Source organism: Myxocyprinus asiaticus, chromosome 16 (assembly GCF_019703515.2).
Source record: "Myxocyprinus asiaticus isolate MX2 ecotype Aquarium Trade chromosome 16, UBuf_Myxa_2, whole genome shotgun sequence".
Lineage (NCBI taxonomy): Eukaryota > Metazoa > Chordata > Actinopteri > Cypriniformes > Catostomidae > Myxocyprinus > Myxocyprinus asiaticus.
In genome coordinates, this window is record NC_059359.1 from 7,129,812 (window position 1) to 7,145,656 (window position 15,845).

Consider the following 15,845-nt stretch of genomic DNA (forward strand, 5'->3'; position numbering starts at 1 on the left):
AAAAAGCAAATGAGACATGAAAAATGCAATTGCTGGAGAAACCACATCATTTTGTGATGCTTCTATGACACTTTCACCTCACATGCTCTTCAGGACTGGTCCTTTGCATCGCAAATGCAAGTGAACGTGCCTGATAAAGCTTGTAAATGTAGTTGACGTAATGCAAACGCTAAAATGTATCGCCTTACAAATCATGCACTACAGTAAAAGTGTTTAGATGTCATAAGATTGCATTGTGTGAGGAACAGGGCGAGAAGTCAGTGTTTATGACCTGATAATCTGCCATTTTACTCGTGATTTGTGTGAAATTTAATAAAAGTCGTTGTTGTAGCATCACTAGTGTTCATTTGACCAGGACAACGTAAAACGATGTTAAAATCATTCTGCTAAAAATGTACGTACTGTAACGAGATTCTATGAGACCAGGCTGAAAATAGTACAAGTATAGTAGGTAGAATACAATTCGGAACATATCCAAGTCTTTCCTCTGTTCAATGGTTTTAAACAGCTATTTTGTTATATGTCTCTTGTTTTCAGGGCTCATGGCCCAGATGCTCGTATCTTGGATGAAGTGAAGGTTCCTCCAGTGGGTCAGCTCACTCTTCCTCAGATGCTCCAAATCGCAGCTCAGATCGCTTCAGGGATGGTGTATCTTGCTTCTCTGCACTTTGTGCACAGAGACCTGGCCACCAGGAACTGTTTAGTTGGAGAAGGACTGATGGTGAAGATTGGAGACTTTGGAATGTCGAGAGACATTTACAGCACGGACTACTACAGGGTAAAACAGCACATTTGAGTCACATTCCATTTAAAGGAATAGTTCACCCAAAATTGAAAATTCTGTTATTTACTAACCCTCATGTTGTTCCAAACCCATGTGACTTTCTTTCTTAAGCAGAACACAAAAGGAGATGTTATAAAGAATGTTAGCTTAGGAGAAACAACTGAGATCCAAAATGGAATTTTACCCTCCAGACAGTCTATAAATATACAAATATATTTTTATAAAAAAATTAAATATAAATTTTATGAGTTACAAAAACAACAATGTAAATGTAACTAAAGTTAACAAAAAAGAGAGACTATTTTGATATTGAAAACATTATTTTTCATGTCATTCATAAGTTTTTAAAGCCTTAAAAGGAAATCATATATCCTTACTTTATTATTTGATTTATATACTTGAAGTTAAATATGTAAAAATGAATTAAGGTGCATGAAGCACACATGCACCTTAAAAAAAATATGACAATTTAAATGAAAATTAATCATGAAAGCTCTAAAAGAGACAATTAATCATCATAATCGCAATTAACTGTTTGACAATTAATCGTCAGCCAAATTTCTTAATCGTGACAGACCTACTTTTATCCAATGCAATGTACAAAATAGATGTAAATTGTTGTCTTTGACACTATTAGGTTGGTGGAAGGACGATGCTGCCAATTCGCTGGATGCCACCAGAAAGTATCATGTACAGGAAGTTTACCACAGAGAGTGACATCTGGAGCTTTGGAGTGGTCCTCTGGGAGATCTTCACCTATGGAAAACAACCATGGTATCAGCTATCCAACAGTGAGGTACAGAACTAAATTTGGTTGCGCAATCGAATGTCCAGTGTTTCTTCAAATTTCAAACTCATTCATTGTGAGTATTAAAAACAATGCAACCAAAAGAACAGCCTGATAATATACACATACTGAGAATGTGTACGCCTTTAATTCCTTGTAAGTAGCTTTGGATAAAAAACGAGAACTGCATAAATAAAATAAAGAATTTTAATGTTGGCTTGCTGATGACATCGAAATGATTCGAATAGTTGTGTATCAGTGCTGGCCAGTGAGCTAAAGCAAACAGACAAAGCTATTGCAACCCTCATTGTGATATGAATATCCATTTTGGGATGAATGAGACTGTGCTCTTAAGCACTTATGAACGTGGAGATCAATAGATTTTTAGGTACCAGAGTGATCCAGACCTCTCAGATCAGACACCAAAAAGTGGACGCTGGTGTGACCACAACTGCACTTTTACGCAGGAGAGGCCTCTCTTCTTTCAAGAGAGAGGTGGATCACTTTCCCGCCAACTCAATTTTAATCCGATTAAACCTCATCTTCGCCTCGAGCCAACGTTGTTTAACCTTGTTAACCTAATCCTTCCCGAGCCAATGATGGACACAGCTAATTCGAAAGCCTAATTGTAGGGGGCAGAGACAGATCATTCTTGACTTTTCCAATCTGCGAGGAGAGACTTTCGGAGGGGTCAATGTGAATTTTTGTTAATTTATTGCAGTGATTGAAAACCCATTTCAGTATGATGTTGTGTGGTGTTGACAGTCTCTTTACCTCATTTGATTATGAGGCAATGCTATAAGGGCATAATGTCACTGCCAGTTTAAATAGTGACCAGGAAGAGCCATGTTGAGAAGTGGCTCATTCTATAGAATCACCTGATGTACTCAATACAAGTTGAAGGGGATCACAAAGAATAAAATTTTACTTGATATTTTGAGATAAAAGAGTTTGATGTAGGCAAGGAAAGCTCTTTTGTATAGCCAATTACATATGCAGTGATAATTCCGAGGGCTTTACACAGTCATGATAAAGAAGAAAAAAATTAAAATGTAAGGAGAGGTAAAGATTATAATACGAATATATTTTATTATATCTTAACACCAGAAAAACTTACTACTTAAGAGTAAAATGAGGGAAAGTCTGTCAAATGTTGTGCTGTTCCTGGCTGTGTGTAGAATCTAAAGGTTTTTTTAACAAGATCTCTGATCATTTCAGTCTGATCTTAACATTTTGAGTGGAACATTTCAGCGCAGATTGTTTATAAAAAAGAAAAAAAGAATATATATATATATACAATTTAGAGAAATTGCATTATAAGCGTCTCCATTTCTAATTCCTTTTGCGCAGTTGCACCAGTTTCATACACTAACCTGCAAACTCATCAACATCACTTTGTTCATTCTTGAAGTAGTACAAAAACCTTTTGTGTGTATTTTTTGTTGGTGACTAGATTCACATCTTTGGACTGCCACCTGCACCCAATCGATGCGTCCTGTGTGCGAAACCTAGATACATAGAAAAATTTTAAACTCATTAGAAAAACACTAGCAACAACTCAGAACACATTAGCAACACACAGAACACACTAGCAACACCTTAGCAGCCACTCAAAAAACACAAGAAATACACTAGCAACAACCCAGAACACACTAGCAACACCTTAGCACCCAACCAGAACAAAACAGAATCACCAAAGCAACCATACAAAACACAATAGCAACACTCAGAACACACTAGCAACAACTTACCAAACACCCAGAAAACACTAGAAACACCTTAGCAACCACCCAGAACACACTAGCAACACCTTAGCACCCAACCAGAACAAAATAGTAACACCATTGCAACCACACAGAACACACTAGCAACACCCTAGCCAAGGGCGTAGATTTGGCTTGAAGCATTTACATGTTTCCATTGATCATATTATAAATATTGCGTGGCCTGTACTTTCTTGTTTTGATTATTGGGGGGTTACCTCCCCCCATCCCCCCTGGAATCTACGACCCTGACCCAAGTAACCAACCAGAACACACTAGCAACACCCAAAACTCACTTGAAAAACCCTAGCAACACCCTAGCAACCAATTAGAACACACTAGCAACACCTTAGCAACCAACCAGAACAAAATAGCAACACCCTAGCAACCACAGAGAACACACTAGCAACACCCAGAACACACTAGCAACACCATAACAACCACCCAGAACACATTAGCAACACCCAAAACTAATTAGAAAAACCCAAGCAACACCCTAGCAACCACTCAGAACACACTAGCAACACCTGAGCAACCACCCATAAAACACAAGAAACACCCTAGCAACCACCCAGAACACACTAGCTACACCTTAGCAACCAACCAGAACAAAATTGCAACACCCTAGCAACCACACAGAACACACTAGCAACACCCAGAACACACTAGCAACACATTAGCACCCAACCAGAACAAAATAGCAAAACCATAGTAACCACCCAGAACACACTAGCAACACCCAGAACACACTAGCAACATCTTAGCACCCAACCAGAACAAAATAGCAAAACCATAGCAACCACCCAGAGCACACTAACAACACCTTAGCAGCAACCAACCAGAACAAAAGAGCAACACCCTAGCAAACACAGAGAACACACTAGAAACACCCTAGCAACGAACCAGAACATGCTATCAACACACAAAACACACTAGAAAAACCCTAGCAACACCCTAGCAACCACTCACAACACAATAGCAACACCCAGAACATTCTAAACACCCTAGCAGCCACCAAGAATTGGCAAAGAGGCTGTTATAGAAAGATGGGGGATTAAAAACGATTTAATAGTCAAAATCACAGCTCGCAAGTAAGTGCAGCAAAGCGCTGTTTCTGATTTCACATGCAAAAAGGGTGTTTACATAGTCTGAAATGGTTAAAAAATTAATTATAACAGTTTTCCTAAGGTAAAAAGTTAAATGAAATTCCCTATTCAAAAGTTTTATACACTCAAGTACTTAGAGATTGTATTTTCAAATATTTTAAATAATATGTATTTGAGAGTACATTTGCTCAACATGTTTCTTAAGGGCGTCGCACACTGGACGCCTCTGGTGGACGACACGGCGGGTTGTAAAATTCAAAATGGTTGTTTTCTATAAATGTACGCACATTGCCGCTGCAGTTCCTCATCTTTCGTCAACCCAGCTACGACTCTGGAGGCTGCTCAAAATTCTGCAGCGCCATTGAGCTCTACTCACATAGTTTTCCATTAAATTAGATCCAAATCATTTTCAAAGGACTTAGATTATTTACTTCAGCCTTGACTGGATAATACATTGTATATATGTATCTTTCATATAGCTTTCACAATGTTTTTTCAGTTACAAGTATGTCTTTTTGTGGTTTGACACCTTGAACAAACCCTATTCAAGGCAAGAATAGGGTTCATTCAAGGTGTCAAACCACAAAAAGCATAGAGAAATTTCATAATAAACAACTCCATTAATCATTCAGTTTGTGCAGTTGTGCAGTTTGTGTTAGTTCATACACTAACCTGCAAACTCATCAATGTCACTTTGTTCATTCTTGAAGAAGTACAATGAATAGATTGACAACTTTGGACTGCCTCCTAAACTGCATCGATGCATCCTGTGTGGAAACCTAGATACCTAGAAAATTTTAAATATAAAATTATACTTTTAATTATGACACTAAATTATGAAATATATGCCCTATCACTACAACGTTTAAGGCTGCTCTGATGCTGCATTTCATTTACACAGCACCAAAGCAGCAGTAGAACTGCCTTTGATATTAGGGGCTTAGTTGATTCAGAGCAGGCATAATTTATTCTGGCTTTTATGCAGCATTGCATATTTTGAGCAGGCACAGAGCATAATTTTTTTATAACTTTTATATTTTAGGGTTAAGGATTTGAAAAAACACTGTTACTTGTCCTGCACTATTTGCACTACAGATATGACTGATATCTCAAATAGTGTGGCTTGTTGAGGAGTAGTATGCTATCACATTTCTATGTTATCGGATGTATAATTATCATCTGGCAAATGATAAAATGGTTTAAGATTCTATAGTTACAATGAAAGAGGGACCTGAGCCATCTCTAGAGGCCAGAATATCATAGAGACTTGGGGTAGGCTCTTATGACATTAGCAACCACACAGAACACACTAGCAACACCCTAGCAACCAACCAGAACACGCTAACAACACCCAAAGCAAAGCACACTAGAAAAACCCTAGCAACTCCCTAGCAACCACTCAATACACAATAGCAACACCCAGAACATTCTAAACACCCTAGCAACCACCCAAAAAACACTTGCAATACCAAAAACACACTAGCAACACCCTAAAAACCACCTAGAACACTATAGCAACATCTTAGCACCCAACCAGAACATACTAGCAACACTCTAGCAACCACCCAGAACACACTAGCAATTTGAACATGCAAGCACCACTGACAATTTATTCAGAAAAAAATATTAGTACATATAATATGTACATTAGATGTAGCAAATTATAAGCAGTATTGAAAGTTATTTTTAAAAATGACATGAATTAAAATCAAGGTCCAAAGAAATTGCACATTCTGCAATATAATCTTAATATGCAATATAAAAAACCTTTTTTATTAAGTTATGGACTCAGCTTGTTTTTGAGCTTGATTTTAATCTAAGAATTTGCTCAATAAATGTTTACAAAGTTGCAGACGAATTGTCAATTGTCATTCAAAGCAATTCACAGACACAAACTTGTATTTTTATTCATACGTTTTCCACTTTTTTCACTGTAAATTCAAAAGGCAATCGAGTGTATCACACAGGGCCGAGAGCTCGAACGGCCGCGTACCTGCCCGAAAGAAGTGCACCTGCTCATGCAGGGCTGCTGGCAGAGAGAACCGCAGCAGAGGCTCGTCATCAAGGACATCTACAACCGCCTCGTAGCCCTCGTGAAGAACCCACCTGTCTATCTGGACATTCTGGAGTAGAGGCGTGCAGAAACAAGCAAGGAAAGACTCACTTCTGGCGGCAGGATTGGGCTGAGGAAGAAAACAATGGTGGGTTTAGATGAACGTAAATCAAAGAACTGTCTCATATTCAGATGTGCTGTATGAACTTTTCCCTTGTTTGTTGATGTGTATGTGAAATCCACAGCTGCTACTTGTTGTTCAGCCCTTTTTGGAGCACCAAAATGAAAGAATGTAAGATTGTATCCAAGTGTTCAAATTTGAGTGGATACTTGCGTTAGTGGAAATTGCTCATGACTCACCCCAAAAGAGACTTTCTATATGACGATATTGTTGTCAGGGCCTTCTTGTATTATAATTATAGATCATTAAAAGTGATGTGCGTAATTTTTCCTGACGTTAAAATAGAGAACACATATTTCAGTTTAATTTGCAGAGATAACTATAGGTAAGCCACTGTAGGTTGACTTTCTGCTCTGTGGCACTTTTGAAAACATTGCTCTGTTTGTATGTGCATCACGACATAGCAATATTGGCTCAACCAATAGCATGAAAACAATTATTATTTTTGCATTCGGTGATGCAGAAATTACACACTTCACCTTTAACTATTATGTAAAGTTCCTAAATAATTTTACCTTCGAATGAGGATTTGAAGTTGCTTTAATTTAAATGTTGTGCCAAGTTGACTGCATTTCTTTTCACAGTGTCTTGAAATTATGAATATACTACAACAACCTCTTATGCGTGATCTAAACATGCATGTATTGTACATCTTTCGATGTTTAACATCAACTTCTAATTATTCCTATTACTTCCTGCTTTTTTACCGTATCAAAAGCATCAACAAGCTCAGCAACAGATCAACAATAGTGGAGACACATGGGCTGTGTTTGCAATTGAATACTTGCGTACCTCATACTGCGCAGTATACTGTATACTGGCTATAAATTTTTTTAAATAGTATGTGAAACAGTGTGTAGTACATGTTTCACACGGTTAAATTCTACATTGCTACATACTGTAGGTCTCCATGTATTAGGGTATTTCTTGCATACAGGAAAAACTACTAGCAGTTTACTAGTCTGCTATTCCAAACAAAGCCAGAATTTTAGCATGATACCGGTGTAAGGACAGAGGTGGTGTCAATCGAATATTAATTTATCACACAGCATGTTAAGCTGCAAATGTCCCTGTTTATTATTTTATTCTTTCGATAATGGGTGCGTCATTTTTATGTACTGGTATTGAGTCCTATACATAAGCTAGCAATTCAATTGCTTCATGTTCTCTTATTCATTTTGTGTTCTTATTTATTTATTTTTTAGCTCTAACTTTATCTAGTGTTTTAAAGACTAGATATGATTTCAGCTTTATAAATCCTTTATGCCTTCTAATGTTTTGTGACAAATTAAACATTAAAGGTGCACTCAGTATCTTTTGCGTTTGTGTCATCTTGGACCTACAGTGACACCTAGCGGCGTGGATGCAGCATAATTCAAAATCAATAGTTTTTAGTTAAGAATGCCATTGTAGAAATGTACTATTAACAGTGAGCCATGAATAATTTAATCCATGAGTGAAAGTGTCCAATATCAAGGCGGTTACTGAGATTAAGCGAGTAGTATCTGGCTGGTCATGTGATTCTAATATGGCAGCCCCCATGTGTGGACCCTCTCCATGTAGAATAAAACAGCTTTTATAAGGTTGCTGATATGAGTGGAGTTCTTCATCTCATGTGATTGCTCGTGCTTTTATACCCATGTTTCAACATTACTATTAATTTCTTTAGGAGTAAATCTTTTTTAATGAGGAAAGAATTACTGAGTGCATCTTTAAACAAATGGTTTACATTTGAGAACCATAAATTAAACAGTATGTTTTCACAGAATGTAAATTAGAGAGAAACATTCGTTTGACATTTATACATCAATAACAGCCTTGACGCAAAAGCATCTGAAATCTACAGTATAATTTGTATCATTGTACAAATAAATGTAACAGAGTTTTTGTTGTTGTTGATAAACGAATGTACAAAATCTGTATTAAACCTGATTTTATTCAAACTTTTGATTTGCATCTTTTATAATACTGTTCATCTCAGATTATTCCTGCACTAGTTTCTTGATGATAAAGGCATTCATATTGTATTTGAAGTCAATACTGTATCTACAAAATACTATAGACTTCTATTGTTTTTATAGAGAGCTAATTATAATACAGACTGAACCTACCCTTTAAAAAGAGTAGTTTACCCAGAAATTACTATGATGTCATAATTTATTTACTCACCTTTGTGTCGTTGCAAACCCATGACTTACTTTCTTCAGAGGAAAAAACAAAAGAGAAGTTTAGGAGAATGTCTGAGCTCTTTCATGTACAATGAAATCTTTTACATTTTTGTGTGAACTATTCCTTTAAAGAAAACGTTTTTCATTTAAAAAACATTATTTTCTTGATTTATGCATGATTTTTTACCTTTGTAAGCATCCCCAAAGGAAGCTTTCTTGTATCTAACATCTCAGGACAATTATGTCCCCAAAGTATAGCTACAGTATATAGTATAGGCTAAATAACACTCCACACAAATAAAATACAAACACAAATGAAATAAATTACAATAACAAAAAACATTGGAAAGGGACTGCATAGCCTTAATTAAACAACAGTGAAGTATTGTAAATGTAAAGTAAGAATAGAAACTACTAGAAGTGCAAATAACATGTCAGAGTTGTGAAGAGATGAAGAGGATCTTTACAGAGACCAACAGATGGACACAAGAGATGCTGGTGAAAAGTGACAGATGGACGTGAAGATGAAACCATGACACTATTCTTCACATTACAAAAACATACTGCCCATAGCAAGAAAAAAACATCCATTGTTTTATAAAGTCTAAGCCTGTAAATTTAAATGTGGCATCTGTCATATATATATATATATATATATAACAACAAATCAGCTGTTTTTTGGTCCCCACTCATAAGTTAAAGGAACAGAAGGCTTACACCCAAAAATTATAATTCTGTTATCACCCTCATGTTACTCCAAACACTCATGACTTTCTTTCTGTTAGGAAGAATGTCCAGAGTGCTCCATATACTGAAAATACATGGGGACTGGGGCTTTAAAAAAAAAAAAAAAAAGCCAAGATATATGCACTGTAAAAGCAGACAATATGACTTATGCACTAAATTCCAAGTATTCTGAAGCTGTATGATAGCTTCGTATGGGAAAAAGTCAGAAATGTAATTTGTTATTCACTGAAAATCTTCCCCTCTGCTGCAGCTCTCAAATCTACTTCGCACTCAGTTCAGTTAAAGAGATAGTTTACCCAAAAATTAAAATTCTCTCATTTACTCACCCACATGCCGTCACAGATGTGTATGACTTTCTTCCTTCTGCTGAACACAAAGTTTTTTAGAAGAATATCTCAGCTCTGTAGGTTTATTCAATGCAAGTGAATGGTGGCCTGAAATTTGAAGCTCCAAAAAGGACATAAAGGCAGCATAAATGTAATTCACATGAATCCAGTGGTTTAATCCATGTCTTCTGAAGCGATTTGATAGGTGTGGCTGAAAAACAAATCAATATTTAAGTCCTTTTTTAATATAAATTCTACTCCCTGCCAAGTAGGTGGCGATATGCATGAAGAATGTGAATTGCCAATAACAAAAGAGTGAAAGAATGTGAAAGTGAAAGTAAAAGTGGAGATTTATAGTAAAAAAAAGGACTAAAATATTGATCTTTTTCTCACCAACACTTATAACGCTTCTGAAGATACAGATTTCACCACTGGAGTCGTATGGATTACTTTTATGCTGCCTTTATATGCTTTTTGGACCTTGAAAGTTCTGGCCACCATTCAGTTGCATTGAATGCATCTACAGAGCTGAAATATTCTTCTAAAAATCTTCATATGTGTTCTGCAGAAGAAAGAAAGTCATACACATCTGGGATGGCATGAAGGTGAGTAAATGATGAGTGAACTATCCCTTTAAGTTGTTCAAATGGCACTTTGAATTTTAGTGGAAGTGCATGAGTAATATAGACAACTTCTGTGATATTTATATGATGCTTTTTTGTTATTTTTTTGGAGCTAGACAAAAAAGTTAATTCTGTACATGATAACAGAATTTTCATTTTTGGGTGAACTAACCCTTTACAACTCTAATAGGAAAATTACTTTAAAAACATCAGGGTACTTTGATGTAATGTTCTGATAAGGAAACCCACGTTTATCACGTATATAGCATCTCTCAGTTAAGGGGGGTATATGATTGTAAAAAGAAGCAAAATCTTTACGATTATCTCAGGACCAACAGACTACACATTTATTTTGCCTGAAATGTCAGCTCAGACTCTAGATAACTGTAATGCATTCTTGGTTATGCTATCACTGCCTCTGTGGTGTCTAAATTCAATTCTCTCGGGTCACTTGTGTCTGGACCACTATTCAATTTCACTCCTTTTCCAGGCAATGGTAGTCGCCATATTCAGACACTAAAGTGACAAATGATGCACAATTAATATTTTCTTAGTGCACATGTATTTTTTTACTAAATCTAAATTTAAAGGTCCTGTAAGCGGTTCTTTTTTTTTTTTTTTTTTTTTAAGAAACACACAAAATGTCGCTTTTATCTGTCAGATATCTCTGAAATATATTCCAAGAGATATCTCACCTGTCCTCGTGACAGCGCTAGCCTAGGTACTGTACATAGCGGGGAAAAAGTGGACGCGTGCCTATTCTTTGTTTAGCCAATCAGATGACTTTGAGGCACTTTCTGCCTGTCAATAGGCTTGTTCGAGAGGCCTTGAAAGTAGACGAGAGTAGTTTACTGCAGTCAGGGGATGAGTGAAATAAGAGCTGTCAAGTCGGACAGTTCTCACTTCTCTTAACGGATCAGATACCTTAGAGATTAAAGGCGGATATCGTGGGATTCACGTTCAGACGCTGTTGCTTCTTCGTCTTCTGTTTTATTGGAGGATCGCAATTTAACAGTGCATTACCGCCACCTGCTGTTATGCGCTGTTGCTGATAAAGTGGATATCATTTAAATTCTGTTTCTTTAAAATGAAAATAAATATGATGAAAAAGACACTCAATGTACATGTTATTTAATTTCCCCCATAAAACGTGTATTTCCATCCGTTATTAATTTAACCCTTGTGCAACCTTTTTGTCTTTTTCATTTTTGTTTTTTCGATCATTTTGTCTGTGGTAATGCCAATGGCATACATTTTGCCAAAGGTGTGTATTTTTGGGCGAATTTTGATATTTCAACTTCAGTTCCTATAATACATCTATAATACACTGTGTACACAAAATAGTTACATTCAGGACCTTCAGGACAAAAATGTCCCCTTTGAAACCCATTAAAACCGCAATAATTGATCCCAGTGCCATTAATGCACAAAATCATGAATTCTATGTTATTATGCTTTCATTCCGGAGCCCTGGCTTCAAAATTTACATTTTTAATATTTTCCACCAGATGGCGCCATTTTTCTCATTTTTAGTCTATGGAGCAAATACATGCTTTTTTCCTATTTTCTGTTTGCTGTATTATAGAGCACTGCAGGCCAATTGAATAAATGATGCATCTAAAATTGTGTGGGTGTGTTGTAAACAAACTGGCATTTAAAGGGTTAAAATCCTGAAAATGAATGAATATTTGGTAGTTTTGATCAGGACTGATGTTGGTTAAAAAAAGCAAAGTCAGTGAAAGTGGATAATAATATTACTACAGAATATTTTTTTATGGCAGTTTTTTAATGCGGACATTTTTGTCCTCTAAGGACCACTGAGTAACTTTTTTTTATTGATGCACAAGGATTAATAAAGGCATGTATTTTAGATATTTCAGAAATATGATACCACTCACATATCCCATACAGAGATCGCACTGTCAGAGTGTTGGGAATATTCTCACATTATGTATACGAATAAAAACATGATATTATTGATTTAAAAAAAAAAAAATCAAAATTTTTTAAAAGAGAATAAAACATCATGGTTGTTTGCCCCAATGAGCATTAAGCTGTGTCATTTGCAAGTCGTTTCCCATCATGCCTTTATTCAACTCAGTTGGGGGAAGAGCAGCTGCCCACCTGTATGTGTCATGATAAATTGAGTCCGCCCAGTAAATTGAGTCACCCTGAGTTTCAGGGCTTCCGTAGATTACAATAGTCTTCAAGCAACTCTTTGTGCATGCATGCTATTAGAGGGTGGGGTCTTGGAAAAAGGGATGTGTCTTATCCGGTAGAAGTTGTGGAAGTGGAAGTCTGGAAGATCCACAATGGCTAACATTGCTTATAGCATCTCTTAAGAGATTGTTCACCCCAAAAAATAATATTTTGTCATCAATTACTCACCCACATGTTGTTTAAAACCTACACAACTTCATGTATGTAACAGTCGGACAAGCACTGTAGTGAACAATGAGTCAGTTTTATTCTAACCATTATTAAAACAATCATATTTTTTCACATTTTTTTAAACGGTACAAAAATATTTCAAAAATGACAATTGAAAATAAGTGCCATTCTGATCAATTCTGATCACATATTTTACTTTGATTTGAAGGGAAATACATGTATTATAGTAAAAAAATAAAAAGCACAAAGTGAATCTCAAGGGCTTCAATACCTCTTCAATGCTTACATCTCTCACAAATTTCTTGGACCTATTAAAAACTAAAATAATAATTATTTATATTTTAATGTCATTGGTAATTTTAAATGCTACATTGCAACATTAAAGGGCTTTTAAACACACAGTTTCCAACACTGCAATACATTCATTTGGGCCAACAAACATACAGGGATTGGGACACCAATACCTTTAACATTTCATTTCTTTTCTAGCATAGAAAATACTAATGTCACCGGTTACATTCACATCTAAACTTCTGAGCAGAAGAACAGGCTCCATTAGGACTGGAGCTGATAAACACACATCCTTCGATTTAATGAGATTTTCTGCTGTCAAACTACAAATAGACAGCAGGAAAAATGCAGAACCTTTCCATTACGGACCATTTAAACACCTACAATTCCTTTTAAACCCAAGATCCCTTTAATAAACACTATCTAAAATATAATTACCACCATCTGACCGACCTTCAGAGATTGTTAGAAAAGGTTCTGCTAAGTTATTGCTTTTATGCAAGATTTTTTTCATTGAACAGAATTATATACCAACATACCTGTCCTGAACCATTAGTTTAGATTAAAGACATAAAGTATTCCACTTAAGTGCAAAGTGACAGGTCAGGGGTTAACAGCTTAGCCATAAACAATGGTTAGATCTGATTTCTTGTTTGAAGGAACAGTTCACCCAAAACTGAAAATTCTGTCACAATTTACTCAACTTTATTCCAAACCCCCTGCAACTTTCTTTCTTCCGTTGAACACAGAGGGAGAAATTTTCAAGAATGTACTTGCTGCTCTTTTCCATGCAACTACATTTGAATGTGAACTGGAGCTTTGAAGCTTCAAAAAGGATGCAAAGCCATATGACTTTTGCCCTATTTTCCAAATGTTTAAAAGCAGTGTCAATAATTGCCCCCTGGATTTGATTTTCAGGGGCATTTTTTACATTTATGAGGGCATTTTCCCCCTAAACATATAAAAGCTATACTGTGTCATCTTTTTATTCGAATACTTCAGTTGAATCAATTTGTTAACATAAGTTCTCAATCTGAATAATTTGATCTTCCTAATTTTAAAATGAAATCAAATCATATTTTATGTGATAATATTTATAAATGGGCTTAGAATAGAATATTAAGAACTATATTTTAGATGTTATGAATAAAGACAGAAAAAATCATTACAGGGTAATTTTCTGCCCACACATTATACATTTCAGGGGCATTTCTGAATGACTGGACAGATCCGGTTCTCAAGTTCAACTCACTAACTGACTTCTTCCATCTAAGACAGACAGTCATAAAGGTTTGTACAAACATGAGGGTGAGCAATTGATGGCAGAAGTTTTATTTTGGGGTGAACTGTCCCTTTAAGAGCAGCAAATAACATATTGTGTAAAGCCAACATGAGCAAAATGCAAAATAAAAGGAACTTTAAGTTTTGAGTTATGCACTGCACCAGGGTACCAAAATTGACATCTGAACTGACAAGAAGTATTTAAATATAAAACCTTGTGCTATTAGGTAAACAGAGTGTATTGTATGCCATAGGCCTGCAATTAACAAAACAATACCACAGTAAAATGTCCTGATGTAGAATTGGACAACTCAACTATAAACAGTATTTGACGAACATCTAAATGACAGTGAAGAGAACTCCAGTGCAGCCCCATATTCCCATGAGATGCAGAGAGTAGGAAAATAATGCTTAAATGAGCAATTATATTAGACAAATATTAAGAACTACTTGTCCTTTATGGAACGAAAAAGTAAAAGCGAAAACATTTAACAGAGAAATAGCCCTGTTTCCCTTCAGTTAATAAAGGTATGCACTGTACCTTTCGAATTATTGATACAATTGAAAAGAAAGGTGGTCCAGCCATTTCAAATAATTCTGTGATGAGCATTAAAAGTGAATGTTGATAAAACGGGGAATGACTGTAAAAAACAAATACAGATATTTAAAGGGGCAAAATTTCTTTTGAGTAGAGACCAACTTTCCACCTATTAGTAATTTTAGTTGATAAGATTTTCACTATCATTAGTTTGAGATCACCATATACAGTGGGGTCCAAAAGTCTGAGACCACTAGTGAAAATGATTTTATTTAAACATTTTCTAAATTAATATCATTTTTCCCATTACAAAGTACATTATCAGCATAACAATTTGATTAAGAAATGTTCAAAAGAATTTGGTTGTATTTAGCATGTCCCCCTTATTGCTTTTATGACAGGATGCACTCAAGCTAGCTTATTCATTTTACGTCATAACATTTTTTATTTATTGATTATTTTTTTCTAAAAATAATAAATAAAAACTCTCTCCCGGTTTAAATTACATTTTGAATCTCAGGTTTTAAATGTGGTCTCAGACATTTTGACCTCACAGTACTTTGATATGAAACACATCATAAACCTTAAAGGGACAGTTCACCCAAAAATGAAAATTCTCTCATTTACTCAACCTCATGCCATCCCAGATGTGTATGACTTTCTTTCTTCTGGTGAACACAAACAAAGATCTTTAGAAGAATGTCTCAGCTCTGTAGGTCCATACAATGCAAGTGAATGGTGGCAAGAACTGCGAAGGTCCAAAAAGTAGATAAAAGCAGCATAAAAGTAATCCGTTAGACTCCAGT

The 15,845-nt window shown here is 35.7% G+C and overlaps 1 protein-coding gene across 2 annotated transcripts in view; it reads left to right on the forward strand.

Annotated features, from left to right (window-relative positions):
- Positions 1-8,617, forward strand: part of ntrk1 (neurotrophic tyrosine kinase, receptor, type 1) — a 41,812-nt gene extending 33,195 nt beyond the window's left edge. For both annotated transcript variants that reach the window (XM_051720054.1, XM_051720055.1), the window contains 3 exons: positions 538-778; positions 1,422-1,580; positions 6,387-8,617. In XM_051720054.1, coding sequence (XP_051576014.1) covers positions 538-778; positions 1,422-1,580; positions 6,387-6,572 — 586 coding nt within the window. In that variant the 3' untranslated portion in view covers positions 6,573-8,617. The remainder of the gene's footprint in view (positions 1-537; positions 779-1,421; positions 1,581-6,386) is intronic.
- The last annotated feature ends 7,228 nt before the right edge of the window (positions 8,618-15,845 follow it).